The sequence below is a fragment of the Misgurnus anguillicaudatus genome, chromosome 18 (assembly GCF_027580225.2).
Source record: "Misgurnus anguillicaudatus chromosome 18, ASM2758022v2, whole genome shotgun sequence".
NCBI classification, from domain to species: domain Eukaryota; kingdom Metazoa; phylum Chordata; class Actinopteri; order Cypriniformes; family Cobitidae; genus Misgurnus; species Misgurnus anguillicaudatus.
In genome coordinates, this window is record NC_073354.2 from 3377398 (window position 1) to 3390882 (window position 13485).

Below are 13485 nucleotides of genomic sequence, written 5' to 3' on the forward strand. Positions count from 1 at the left end.
TAAGGTAAAATCACTAAGTAATCTTTTATCTTGTACATTAATTAAAACATCTTTAAATAAGATATTATTGACATAAGATGATGTTAATTTTATTGTACAAGAAGTCACATTACTTTTACATTACACACTCTTTGGAAGATTCTTAAATCATGATATACAATAAAGCAAAGCTTCAAAACTTTCTACACAGGCTTATTGGAATTGTGTACCACTACCTACATTTCAGCATAACCCGAAATATGTTGCTCTTGGTTAACGCTATCTCATCGCAATTCGTACGTATTTTATAAGGTGGCCAATTCGTTAATGTTTTTTTATGATAATCGTACATTTTGGCATGATTAACTTCGTACAAATTCATACAACTTAACCAACTCGAAAAATATATACAAATTCTCGTGAGATCAGGCTGTCCTATATCGCCACATCTGTTGTTTAAAGTGTCCACTAGAGGCACTGCAGTTGTTTTTTTCTCAGTTTTAATGCGGGTTTATTTATTAGCATTTATTTTTCATTTCATGCTTGTCTGACGGTGGGGGATAAATGTCTGAAGTCGTTACTATCAAGGATTGATCATGTTCGACCAAGGTACGTCAAGAACTTGTTTACAGGAAGCAGTGGCGAAAAGTGACCGTAACGAATGATCAATATATATCTGTATGTTTCAGTCGTCTGTGCCGTGTTAAAATTAAACAAGGACAGCGTAAGTATCTTAGGCACAATGAATTTGCGTGCATATGACTATCAATAACTACCAAAGAGCACAAATCTACATAACAAGGACGAGCAGGTTTTAACTTGTGTTTGTGTCTGCTTTAAAACTTTAAAAAATCTAATGCCTCTAGTGGACATTTCATTAAAAGATGCAGTGATAAGTACCATGAGCAACATATTTTGGTTATACAAAAATGTAGGTAGATGTAAGCCTGGGTTAAAAAAATGTCAATGTTTCACCCTCACAGGGTGAATCGTAAAAAATGTATGAATGTGGTCGTATCATTAAATATGAATTAGCCACCTAATAAAATATGTACGAATTGCCATGAGATAGGAGCAATTCCAGTGAGCCTGTGTAGAATTTTTTGTAGCTTTGCTTTAAAAAGTTAAAAGTTATAAACACAGCTACTTGGCAAGAAGGCATGCTTCACAAACACAGTTACTGCACGAATACGCGGCTGGCACTGTTTGTATGGAGCTGAGCACCATGGCAGAATAAGGGTTTTGGCGAGGGACTTCAGTACTCTCTGGCCTCCTCCAATTCATTCATGAAGATGTCCTGATGTGGGTTCTCAGTGCAATGTAAGCCATTATTGGGTGGACGGACAGCATGAAACCTGCTCCAGTCTCCTTTGCACAGTATCCAGGGCAGTACATCCACCTTGAAATGCAGCTCTGGAGAGAACTCTGTGCTTATTAGGTTGGGGGTGCCTGCCCCATTACCCCTTGTAATTAGCTGCCTGTGGTCATCATAGCAACAGTGCTGTACGGCAAGCGTGGTGCCCTCCCCTGAGAGAGCAGACCGCAAGCAGGTGCTTGCAGAGGGCTTGTAGATATCCAGCCGTTCTTTTGGACCACTGGCATCCCTCCATCGGAAGGTCCGGTTATGTCCCGCGTCTCGCAGATCGATTATGCTGTTAGAGGCCTCTGAGGGGTACGTGCAAGGGCAGCTGGGTAATTCAATAAAAACCTGCTGCAGATAACGCTGAAGAAACTCATTCTTACAGTTTAACCACTTCTCACAGCTGTCAACATCTGAAGAAAAACATGACACGTCACACATTAGATGAAAACACTTTAGATATTCGATATTCTTCCCTGGCTCTGCTAGTTGCAACAATCGCTAGCTGTGTTTCGTTCGCCTGCCTCCGTGTTGTTTGCCGTAAAGTGATCCTGCTTCTCGTGATATCTGAGACTTTGTGAGACTGAAGGATGGCGGGTCGGATACACTGAACTTGCAAGTGGGGTATTCTTCCTACAGGTGGTAGGGGCGGGCGAGAGAGTCTTCATTCGTCCTGTAATGAGTCATTTAACCATATACCGACTTACGAAGATGATTTATTAAAGGAACACGCCCACATTTTGGGAATTTAGCTTATTCACCGTATCCCCCAGAGTTAGATAAGTCCATACATACCTCTCTCATCTCCGTGCGTGCTGTAACTCTGTCTGACGCAGCCCCGCTAGCTTAGCTTAGCACAAAGACTGGAAGTGGGTGGCTTTAGCTAGCATACTGCTCCCAATAAGTGACAAAATAACGCGATCATTTTCCTATTTATGTGTTGTGATTTGTATAGTCAAACCGTGTACAAACAACAAGGTGACATGAGACACAGCGATCCTCCAACAGTATACACACCGAGAACCACACTCTCTGAAGACGAAGCACTGCCGCACGGGCGGAGCGATCCGCTAGCAGCACACGAGAAGCCCCTGGTGAGGAGCAGAGAGTTCGGTCAGAATTGTGCAAATCACTCCGCCCATGCGGCAGTGCTTTGTCTTCAGAGAATATAGTTCTCAGTATGTATACTGCCAAAAGATCGCTGAGTCTCACATCACCTTGCTATCTGCACACGGCCCGACCACACAAATCACAACACACAAATAGGAAAATGATCGCATTACCCTGCCACTTATTGGGAGCAGCACGCCAGCCAAAGCCACCCACTTCCAGTCTTTGTGCTAAGCTAAGCTAGCGGGGGCTGCGTCAGACAGAGTTACAGCACGCACGGAGATGAGAGAGGTATGTATGTACTTATCTAACTCTGGGGGATACGATGAATAAGCTAAATTCCCAAAATGTGGGCGTGTTCCTTTAACATAAAAATGCTGCCTTGTGTCCCTTTAATTGACGGACGCTAAGGAGAGGTCAGGAAAGTACCGGGTGGAGAGAGGGAAATGGGACCGACAAATGACGCCAAGCCAGGACACGCTACATGTGAAGCTACTTTTCACTACACTCTGAATATAAATTCTATTTTAACTCAGTATTTTAATTCTTGATAACAGTAAACCTCAATCCAGCACTCACCAGTGCCAAAGTCTTCTGTGCCATTGTTCAACTTAAATGGAAAGACATCGGCCACACTGTTCAAATTATCTGTAAAAAAAACATTTACATAAAAATAATTTAGAAACAAGACAAAGATAGATTTTTTAGTAAATAATTCAAACTAACCTGGGCATGGGGCAAGGTCACAGCTTTGGGACTCAGTGGATGTGCAGAAATCTCCACATGAACGTGAGCGGCTCTGGTTGCCATGACCACAGGTAACACTACAGGGCGTCCATGCACTCCACTCCTCTTTAATTTCTGTGTGAAAAGACATTGTGTGTTACAACAGGTATAAGTGGTATTTTCTAAAACAAGCTATTTAAATTTCAAAGACACTTGGGAGTACAAAGTATCTAACAACCAACCAGAACACCTAAATAACTAGGCCCGGATTGCATTAAACTTTCGTTTACAAAGACGTGAAACTCACCAAGTGGTCAGTGGTATTCACTGAAATGCTCACACAAAAATCTCTGCAAAAGATGCAGGGCTTTAAGCATAAAATACTGAACTTGTCCTTTAAGCCCAAGTTGATTGTGTCCCAAGTCCCGACCACTTATTGGAAGAATTCTTGCATTAGGGTCTATTAACATCTAAACCACATAAAAACGCAGGACCTGCCTCTTTCTCCTGCTTTTCAAAGTGCTTGCCTGTGAACACGAGTTTTGTTTCAGACGCGTCTATATTCGAGTGCGCTTGCCGCAAGTCTAGATTTAAAATAAACTTGGCCTCTTAAAGGAAAATGTGATGAATTTTCGAAATTTCATCTTCCGATCACCACCAGAGGGAGCCATCACCTGAGTTCTAATGCTCATTTCGGACTGCAATTCCCATGATTCCACATACCGGGACTGATAACGTGTACACCTGCATCCAATCATGAACCCTTTATATTCCTCACTTGAACTTGAAACTCACTGCGAAGTCTTGATTTGCCATCTCTGAGCGTTTTCCTGTCTGTTTATATCCCGGTTTGTTACTTTGATCTGTCTATTGACTATTACGATTGTTTGCTGCCTGCCCTGATTTACTGCCTGTTATACGACTAAGAGTTTGCCTGTCCCTTGCATTGTGTTTGTTCGTGTATAACCTGTTCTGTTAATATGGAAAGACAATAAAGACTGCAAATGGATCCTCAGCCTCACGGTACATCATTACAAAAAATTATCTACAAATCGTTATTTCTTTTTAAATCTAAGTCAGATGTAACAATGAATTGTCATTATCATCTATTGCAAGAGTAACAAAAATCTATTTGATGCAAAACTTAGTTTTTTTGAAAAAGTAAATCTTTAAAAAATAAAAAGTACTTTTGTACTTATTAAGATAATGAGTTTTATTTTTCCATCTGTTTTTCCTGCATACTTGATAAATCTTGCTTGTGTGTTGTTGTATCTAAATAGTGTCTAAACTTTTTCAACCCAACAGGACCCACCATTTTTTAAAAATAGAAATATAGATAAAAGGACATACACATTTGTTTCCTTTCAGTAGTTTTTGAATACGTTTAGTTGAATAATATTAAAATACCTTATGGTAGGACTGCACGATTATGGGAAAATTATGGTATGTACTTGGTATTGAGAAACGGCCAATCTCTCAAGACTAAGGGGGTGTGTACACCAATGCGTGTTCAGCAATGTGTTTACGCCAATGATCTATATAAATGACTGGATTGCGCATGACTTCACAATTGTGCAGCCACCGCGCCGCCATATTGGTATGCCCAAACATTCTATTAAATCAATGGATGTTAAAAAACATCACTTTACTAGTCTCCATTTTTATATCTGAAGTCTCCCTGTACATTATTACAACACAAATGTCATAAGCATGTACATAGTTATTTACTGAAAGTTGTTCATTTAGCTTTTTAATCAGTATAAGTTACTATACATTTATCTTTATTACAGTATCAGATCAGCAGACAGACCGCAGCATATTTAGTATTAATGACAAACGTGCTCATTCTGAAATCTAAAAAAATAATCCTGCTTTGTACCGTATGTGCATCCAATAATTTACCTAAACTTATTCAGAGAAATAACGTTGACTGTGTAAATGACTGTCAAAAAAACGTTATTTATTCCCGTGTCATTAACTCACCTTAACGTTTTCTATAAATCCCTTATCCTGCCCGATTAAAACATAAACATTGCAAATAACACCAAAATTAACAATTAGTTTACGTACACATATCCTAAAAATGTATTTTGTGTGACTGATACGCTGTAAAGCGGGTGAATTTAGATCATGATTTTGAATGTAAGTCAATGACGCCCTCTGCCGGTTTGGTATACCTAGATGACCGCTCGAACTCTGAGCTGGCTTCACCTCACGCTTTTATTTTAAGCATTCAATGCTCAATCCAGTCATTTTTAGATCAGTGGTTTAAAACCTTTGCTATATGTGTCCCCTAAGAAATCATTTGATTTTGGACTTGTGAACTCATAGGCTGGCGGGTGTGCACATGTTGTTGTGAGGTGACATGTGACATAAATCAGGTTTTCACGCAAATTATGAAAATGTATTGAAATAAGATGACTTTCTCATAGAATGGGCACATTAAACTCCATAGTCATGTTTGGCTCTCTTTAGTCATTCAAGTAAGTATAAGCATTAGTCTCAAGTGAGACTGGATTGAAACCACCCTTAATCTCTGGATTTAATCTATGATTTAATGTGGATGTAATCACTGTGTGTTTCTTTGACCACTCCAATTACCCCCAATCTCATTTTACCCTTGTGAGCAATTTTACATGACTGCTCTGCACTGCAAAGTGAGCAATTCCCATCCCAAAATAACAACAGAGGCGTAACATTATGTGTGGCCCTGAAAAGCCTTGAATTCTTGAACGGGCTTAAAAGATTCAACCGCTCTGGGCTGGAAGTGGGGGGAATGCAGGGCCTGGGGCCTGACCCGCAGGATATAAAGTAAACCAATGACCCCTCTCACTCGGTGTTCCTGATCTGTGCTCTAATTAAACACAAACATGGGCTTATTTGTCCAAGAGAAAGTCCTCATGCTACCATTAGTGAGTGGAGTGGGACAGTCTTCAAACGGCGGTCTTCTGCGCCAAACGGGACCAGTGTTTACTTCAAAGACCCGACACTCACAAATACCCCAGAGGCTGAGAGTTTAGTTAACCCAATCACTGTAACTACACTCGCCAACCTCTACATGTCTCTTTCCCTCAGCTGCTTTTAATCAAAGACAAGGCAAAGCTTAGCTAAAGCCAGGACTAAGCCTTAGTTAAATGAAGATGTTTAAGCATCTTTTATAAACATGCCTTAGAAAAGTTGTTACTGGTGTGTATTTTGAGACAAAATCAATAGCACTGGCCTATTTTAACATCTGTGCATGAAAGTTTTTTCAGTTGAGACAACTCAAACATGTGTTTTAGGACTAGCCACTAGCCTTGACCCTTGACTGTCAAACCAGGGGTAACGGTTCTTTGAAAAGTCACATCTTTAAAATAAAAATGTTTATAAAATAAATTTTACTTGTACACATGCTATGTGTCTTTATTAATACATAAGCCAAAACATTGAAAGCAGTAATGTACCCAGCATGTCAAAATATGACGCTAAATGAGGAAACCCTGTGCAATTAACTCATTCCCCGCCAGCCGTCTTTTTTAAAAAGTTGCCGCAAACATTTTTGGAATTTTCACAAAAGTTTCACTAAATGCCTTCCAGGAAAATGTTCTTCTTTAAATATATAAAAATACAAATACTGTATATCAAATGAAAGAACAGACTCTCTGCTTTCAAACAAACAAACAAAACGTTTCATCCTTTCTTTATTTGTTCTTTTTTATAATCTCTTTAATATGGGTAGGTTTCTGTAAAAATACTACATTTTGAGCAAAAAGCTGAAATGATTTCATTTTTGTGATCAGATTCAGAAGATGATCAAAACATGGATTTTTAATTTAAATTTTTTTTTTTTAAATGTTGAAAAATTGGTTTTTGCTTTAGTTTTTTATAAATTGGGTAAGTGGATAATAGCGGAATTACAGATTAACATAAAAACTCATTGGCAAAAAATAAAGTAAAGCATCATTGGCAGGAAAATGTTTTCTCTTAATTGACAAAATAACTCGTCAATGGCAAGGAAAGAGTTAAAAGGATAGTTCACCTATAAACTATTTTATTTTCTTCTCCTCGTGTTGTTCTAGACCTGTATGACTTTTTTTATTTTGATGAAGATATTTTATATCTTGGTAAGCTGCTGTAACCATTGACTTTTATCATTTATCAAAATATCTTCTTCACCATTTATCACAAAACTTATAATACTTACAATAAAGTTCTCAAACAGTCTTAAAGGCGGGGTGCATGATCTCTGAAAGCCAATGCTGATATCTGAAATCACCTAAACAAACACACCCATACCCCAATAGAATCTGGACGTCCTTTGATAGACCCGACCCACACATACGCAACCCAGGCAACGATGTTGATTAGTAGACACGCCCCTTACTGCTGATTGGCTGAAAATGTGTTTTGGTAGTCGGCCCGATTCCCTTTTCCAAAGTGTTTTTCAAATATCATGCACTACACTTTTAAAAGTCTCTTTTCCTTATTTTAGACACCTTAAGATGATTAACTTAAAATCTGTAAGCTATTAAACATAATAAAATTTGAACATTAATAAATAAAAATAATTAAAATAAATAGCACCTGTGCTTTTTGTAGACTCCAACTGGCCAACCTTAAAACTTTAAAAACACTTAACTTTCAAAACACAAACCTATCAAATCTATCAAATCTAACAGACTATCTATCTAAACAGACTATGTGGTTGTGGCTAGAAGGAATACAGCTACCGCCAAAATCTCGTGAAATCTGGCTGAATGAGCGCTTGTTTCATCCTAATCCTACCCGTAACAACATTGCGCGAGATTTGACCGTAGCTGTATAACCTCTGCCACTTTGTTACACGTTACATGAGTAACAGCGAAACGCCACAAATGAGAAAGAAAGAGAAAAGAAACGATCGGAAATGAATAGGGTTTGGTTTTACACTGGGAAAGTGTGACCAACTTTGACTGATATAGCATCTTGGATTGTTGTGAACACGCAAATGCAGCATCTGAATACAGGGAAATACTGCAATATATGCAAGTGAATCGCAGTCATTTAGAAAGAACATTGCAATTATGTATGAAAGGAGATTGTGATCCTTTTTAAGATCAATCGTGCAGCCCTACTTGGGTGTCAGAATAGTTTGTTAGAGGAAAAACATGAAGACACTCTGATGGCACCAATACATCTGCGTAAAATGAATGCTCACCATATTGGCTTTGAGCAGGAGTCCATGAGCCTTCCCAATCTACTCCCAGGCCACTAGGAAGGGGTTCACCGCTGTCATACTCGCCAGTGTAGTCGTCTTCTTCCTCCACTGTTTTGCCTGTACCATCCTCACCTGAATCTGCATCCGTGTAACTCCAGAACAATGGCCAAAACAGCTTTTTCCCACCCACCCAGTCTACAGTAGAGGGAGGAGAGGAGGAAGACATGGGCAAGTTCTCATTCCTTTCTTCAACAAGGTTCTTTTCTGTTTCCAGGGGAGGGGCCTCCAACACCTCTATGGTCACCTACAACCAAAGGTGCAAAAGCAAACAGAGATTAGAGAAGCATTTGTACACAACAAATGATAAAAAACAAGACAAGTCATCCAGTACAAGTATATGATCCGTGTTTACAAAACAGTCGGTAATTCTCAGTAGTGAGTCACCGATTGCTAATCTCTTTATTTTTAGCTTAGGCTCAGTATCAAATCAGGCAGAATTATTATCATTCAGGATGAGATTTTGCTGTTTTATAGATCGTTATTAAGCCTTTCTTTTTAGAATATGAGGATAAATAACAAGCATCACGATCGCTTAAATGCAGTCACCTGAATGTTTGGGTTTTGGGAGCCAATGTCAGCATTTGCCAGGTCTGGGAAGTTTTTGAGGTCTAGGACAAATGGTTTGGATTCTTCCTCAGGCTCAGGCTGAGGTAGGCCACCTGTGGAGTGGTGCTGGTGCCACCTGTGTTGGTGAGGCCGTGAATCTCCCAAATCCCTCTGGACCTGATTCTGCTCGCTCAGAAAGTTTTGCTCATGGCTGGTGTCTCTTGAAGTTGTCTGAGAGTTTTTCTGCAAAAACAAAACGGAATCCAAAATAAGTGGTACACATCCTGGCAGCATGTTGGTTAATACTGATGACAGCCATATTGATCTTCAGATGTTAGGTCATAATGCAAATAGTGTAAATTTACATAAATGGGAGAATACTTAGCGAACTATGCTATTAACTTAAACCAGTTGCTTAGCATGTAATATTTATGCAACTTTGGGGTTACAATATAATGTTTAACGGTGCCAAAGAATGCATTGAAATAATATGTTAAGTTGTTCTCTGATTTCTTCATAAAAAGCTATGTGAAAAGGGCCATAAATAATAATGTTGAGCTCTGCTCTGATTGGCTGTTTCTTAGAGCAGCTCCTTCAGTAGCTCTGTGTGTGTAAACAGATCTTATGTTTGAGTCTGTATCAGACGAAGATACAGATTTTAAGGAATAATCAATTGTTTGAAGATTGTTAATGGACGTTTCTGAGTGGTAAGTTTTTTTTTCAGTAAGGACCTGCAAAACAGCAATAGTAGAACTTCAGTCTAAACGCTATAGCATATAGCATTAACTAGCATATGGCCCTAACTCGGCAGTCACAACTTTTGTTTTAGCATTGTACTTAATTTAATGTGTAATTTAATGATGGGGCGTACATCTGTAATGTCACAGTTGGTGTTATGTTGAGATTGGCCTGTTGAGATATGCTGTACATAAGAAGGAAGAAACAATCTTGTTTGAGGCTCACGATATGTCATTACCATGTACAAAACTAAGTAAATACAGTTTTACATTCTACGGCACCTTTAAGCAAAAAAAAAGCTTCTGTTGGAAAGGTTCTGGTCCTTGAACAGTGTTCGGCAAGGGAAATTGTGGACCTCTATCAGAACAGGGCAGTTCCTGTTAAGCTTTGTTGATTTTAAGGAAAGCAGTGTTGATGAAAAAGCTTCTGTGTAAGGCGTCTTCTCAATTTCACCTTCCTGGCTCAGTGGTGTAAGTCTGAACAAGGGAAGAATAGTGGATGACTAGTTAAGGAATTTAATTTCCTAAGTGTCCAGAATAGAAACCAAATATCCCTTATCATCCTTTACTTCAACCCTAGACCACCTCATACTGCGTCTCTGCTCTTCTATCTCTCTGTGTTGTCGCTATAAAATAATTTTTCTTAGTGGAATGTGACTGTTTTGCCTGCAGGCTTTCTCACCATCATCAAGAACATATGTCAGGAATTCCATTACCCAAAACAAAGCCTTATGCACTAGAGAAAGACTATGAGATACACACAGCCTCTATTGAGCTCTCTGGTGAGACACATGGACACAATCAGCTCACACACTTTACGTTGGAGCATTTGGGAAAGCAGCCGAGAGTGCACCCTAGATTTATGTGACCTCCAATATCAAAGTCCCAGGACCACACCATTTCCAAACCAGTGGAGATAAACAATAAGCTAACCCCATCCCCTCTTCCTTTGATGACCCCACATGTAAAAACAAAAGAGACATTTAGTAATACAAAACTGAGTAGTAGGACCATTCTTCTTTGAAAGGTTAGAGATGGCCTCCTTGCACATACACACAGGATCAAGGAGACCAGGAAATGCAGGAAATTCCACATTAACAAAGAAGAGGGGCTTAAAAAAACAACCGAGGGGCTAACCTATGACCCTATGAGAGTTAGGGAACATTAAAGGGCATCTTCTTTGACCACTATTATGTAAAACATCATTGTACTGTATGGCGCCCCTCATCTGTCTGTTCTGGGCCCTCTTTCATGGTCAAATAATATTTTTATATGTTGATTCGCAAAAATCATTTTAAACCTCTTTGTACTTTGGAAGAACTTATGATAGTGTTACTATAGACTTGAGGTAATCACGTGGTGATAATTCAAAAGGAGTTCTTTTCCAACCGAGATATTCATAATATATGATGTATTAACATTATTCTTTGAACCAACCAACTACATTATATTGCTGTTTTAACTTGAAGGTCATGAGCACACAAAATTCATGATGTTTTGATAAAGACTGTTCTTGAAATAATGGTCAAAATGGTGATTCCAGATTATTAAGGGGATGATTGTACATTTTTCAACCCTGTTACCCTTGTAATTTTGACAAAATAATGGTAAATAAAAAGTGGATATACACCATTGACAATACGTTTAGGGTTACTTTACTGAAATGTTTTGCAATCTTTTTAAAAGTGTATGTTTCAATGTTTGTGCCAATTTATTAATTTAATTCATTAGAAAACTAAAATGAAGACTTGAATGAGGACACCATTAATAAGAAGCCAAAATTTACGAAAACTCGTTCAAAAGCTAAGTCCAACGCTGTCAACCATGTTCCCTTTAACCATATTACAATGCAATACATAACCTACTAATAAATAATAAAATATTGAGATGCCATGTAATTTACTAACACTTAAAGAGGTATTTTTCTATATGACACAGCCTACTTACCTCTCCGGAGACGCCGTGTCTGAATCCAGCAGCGTTTGCGCACTGCCGATGTCTCGTCGGGAAGCTGATCACGCGCACTATCCAAAGAGGCATCAGGACGCTTACAAGGACCCAACCACTTTTACGTGCTCCCAACATTGTGAACTGTGTAGGATATGTTTACTAAATACTACAAATATTCTCAGTTCTACATAAGCAATATTTTCCTATAAAGCTCTGCAAGTTTTCCTCCTCGTTGAAGTCTTTTGTAATGCGCAATTGTTCATCTTCAGCCAAACTTGATTCAAACTCGCACAGGTGTGAGCATTTCATGAATGTGGAGATTCAAAGAATCCCTACACGTTCGTTTCTTTAACCAAGACACAGACTGTGCCTTCACTGTGTGTCGGTCCACGTGGATTGGTAAGGTCTCAGTTTAAGTTCTCTTGGTCTTACCCACGCATTGCTCCTCAGTCCGCACCGGTTCACCTCCATTCAACTGTTTCTAACTTTATTACTATGTCGTGCCTTCTTGTTTTCTCTAAGCTGATAGTAGTCATTGTCATCGATGGCACATTACCCCTTTGGTTAATGACATCATCTATAGTACCAATGCGCTTGAGCTTAAACTGCGTGCGCAATGAGCATCAGCAGTGGTGGGTGATCCATAGAGTCAGACTGTGGGAGGAGAAACTCATCAAGTCTAGAGCAGTGTTTCTCAAACTTTTTCAGCCCAAGGACCACTTTATCTTCCAATTTTTTTCTGAGGACCACCTAACAGAATCCCACTCTAACACTCCCCCAAAAAACAACAAAATAGGAAGGATAAGCTAAATTTAATATGCAACTGTTTCAAGTCAAAAACTATTTTTTTAAAAACAAATGCAATGCTATGTTCAGAAATTATTAATGAATTTTATTTCATTTGAAAAAGTAAATGTGAAATAAGTTGCAGCTTAATATGAACAACAAACTGCACATGTGTAGAAACTGCAATTAAACATACTATAACAGCCTAGGACCCACTTAATGTCATTCCAAAGAGCCATTAGTTTAAAACTGAGGTGGTGGGTATATGAAGTCTATGGTTGTAACTATGGTTACAATAAAATACTAAAAAAAATGTTCCCCTTAATGTCCAAAATCACTGAAATTACAGGGATTTTACACATGAACAAAAACTAGTACATAACAAAACTAATAGATCTGTGGATTATAGCTGCTTTCAGTTGATGCTTGATCTTTTATTTTGACTCCTCTTTGGTTTAGCCACCGATCTATTTTTACGTTATTAAAACAGAATGGCAAGAACTGATATCACAGTTTCGCAAGTGCATTAAAAGTCTACTTAAATAAGTGACGATTGTAGACACTTGCCTAGTTTAGGTCATCTTTTGGCGGACCACTGGGTGGGTTTGGCGGACCACACTTTGAGAATTACTGGTCTAGAGGATTGCATGATGTAGTTTTACATGTAGGTTAAAGCGAAAGAGGACAGGTGTGGAAAACAATTCATTTCCAAGCGGTGCGCATTATTCAGATTTAATTAATTTTAATTGAGGTAGCAAAATGATGCAGATTTGTATTCGGGAAAAGTAGAATAAAAATATAGGAAATAATTTTTTTTTTCATTCTAATTCATACAAATGCTGTAATGGATCCACTGAAATAAGCTTGTTATTAAAAACACTTCCCTTGGGAAATTGATTTCTACTATCCCTTTAAAGGTGCAGTGTGTAATTTTTAGAAGGATCTCTTGACAGAAATGCAAAATTATATACAAAACTATATTATCAGGGGTGTATAAAGACCTTTCATAATGAACCGTTAAGTGTTTATTACCTTAGAATGAGACATTTATCTAC

At 38.5% G+C, this 13485-nt stretch overlaps 1 protein-coding gene across 1 annotated transcript; it reads right to left on the reverse strand.

Annotated features, from left to right (window-relative positions):
• Nucleotides 1–965: 965 nt before the first annotated feature.
• ism2b (isthmin 2b) lies at nucleotides 966–12458 on the reverse strand. The gene is made up of 6 exons (XM_073855567.1): nucleotides 11642–12458; nucleotides 8958–9200; nucleotides 8352–8655; nucleotides 3176–3310; nucleotides 3029–3097; nucleotides 966–1752 (listed from the first exon to the last, which is right to left on the reverse strand). The coding sequence occupies exons 1-6, from the start codon at nucleotides 11777–11779 to the stop codon at nucleotides 1235–1237; spliced, it is 1407 nt and encodes a 468-aa protein (XP_073711668.1). The 5' UTR covers nucleotides 11780–12458; the 3' UTR covers nucleotides 966–1234.
• Between the last annotated feature and the right edge of the window lie 1027 nt (nucleotides 12459–13485).

Coding starts and splice junctions, on each gene's coding strand:
- ism2b (XM_073855567.1), bottom strand. CDS start 11,779: ATGTTGGGAGCACGTAAAAGTGGTTGGGTCCTTGTAAGCGTCCTGATG. Junction 3,098..3,175: donor TGACCTTGCCCCATGCCCAG/GTTAGTTTGAAT, acceptor TTTTTTTTACAG/ATAATTTGAACAGTGTGGCC. Junction 1,753..3,028: donor CACAGAAGACTTTGGCACTG/GTGAGTGCTGGA, acceptor GTTTTTCTTCAG/ATGTTGACAGCTGTGAGAAG.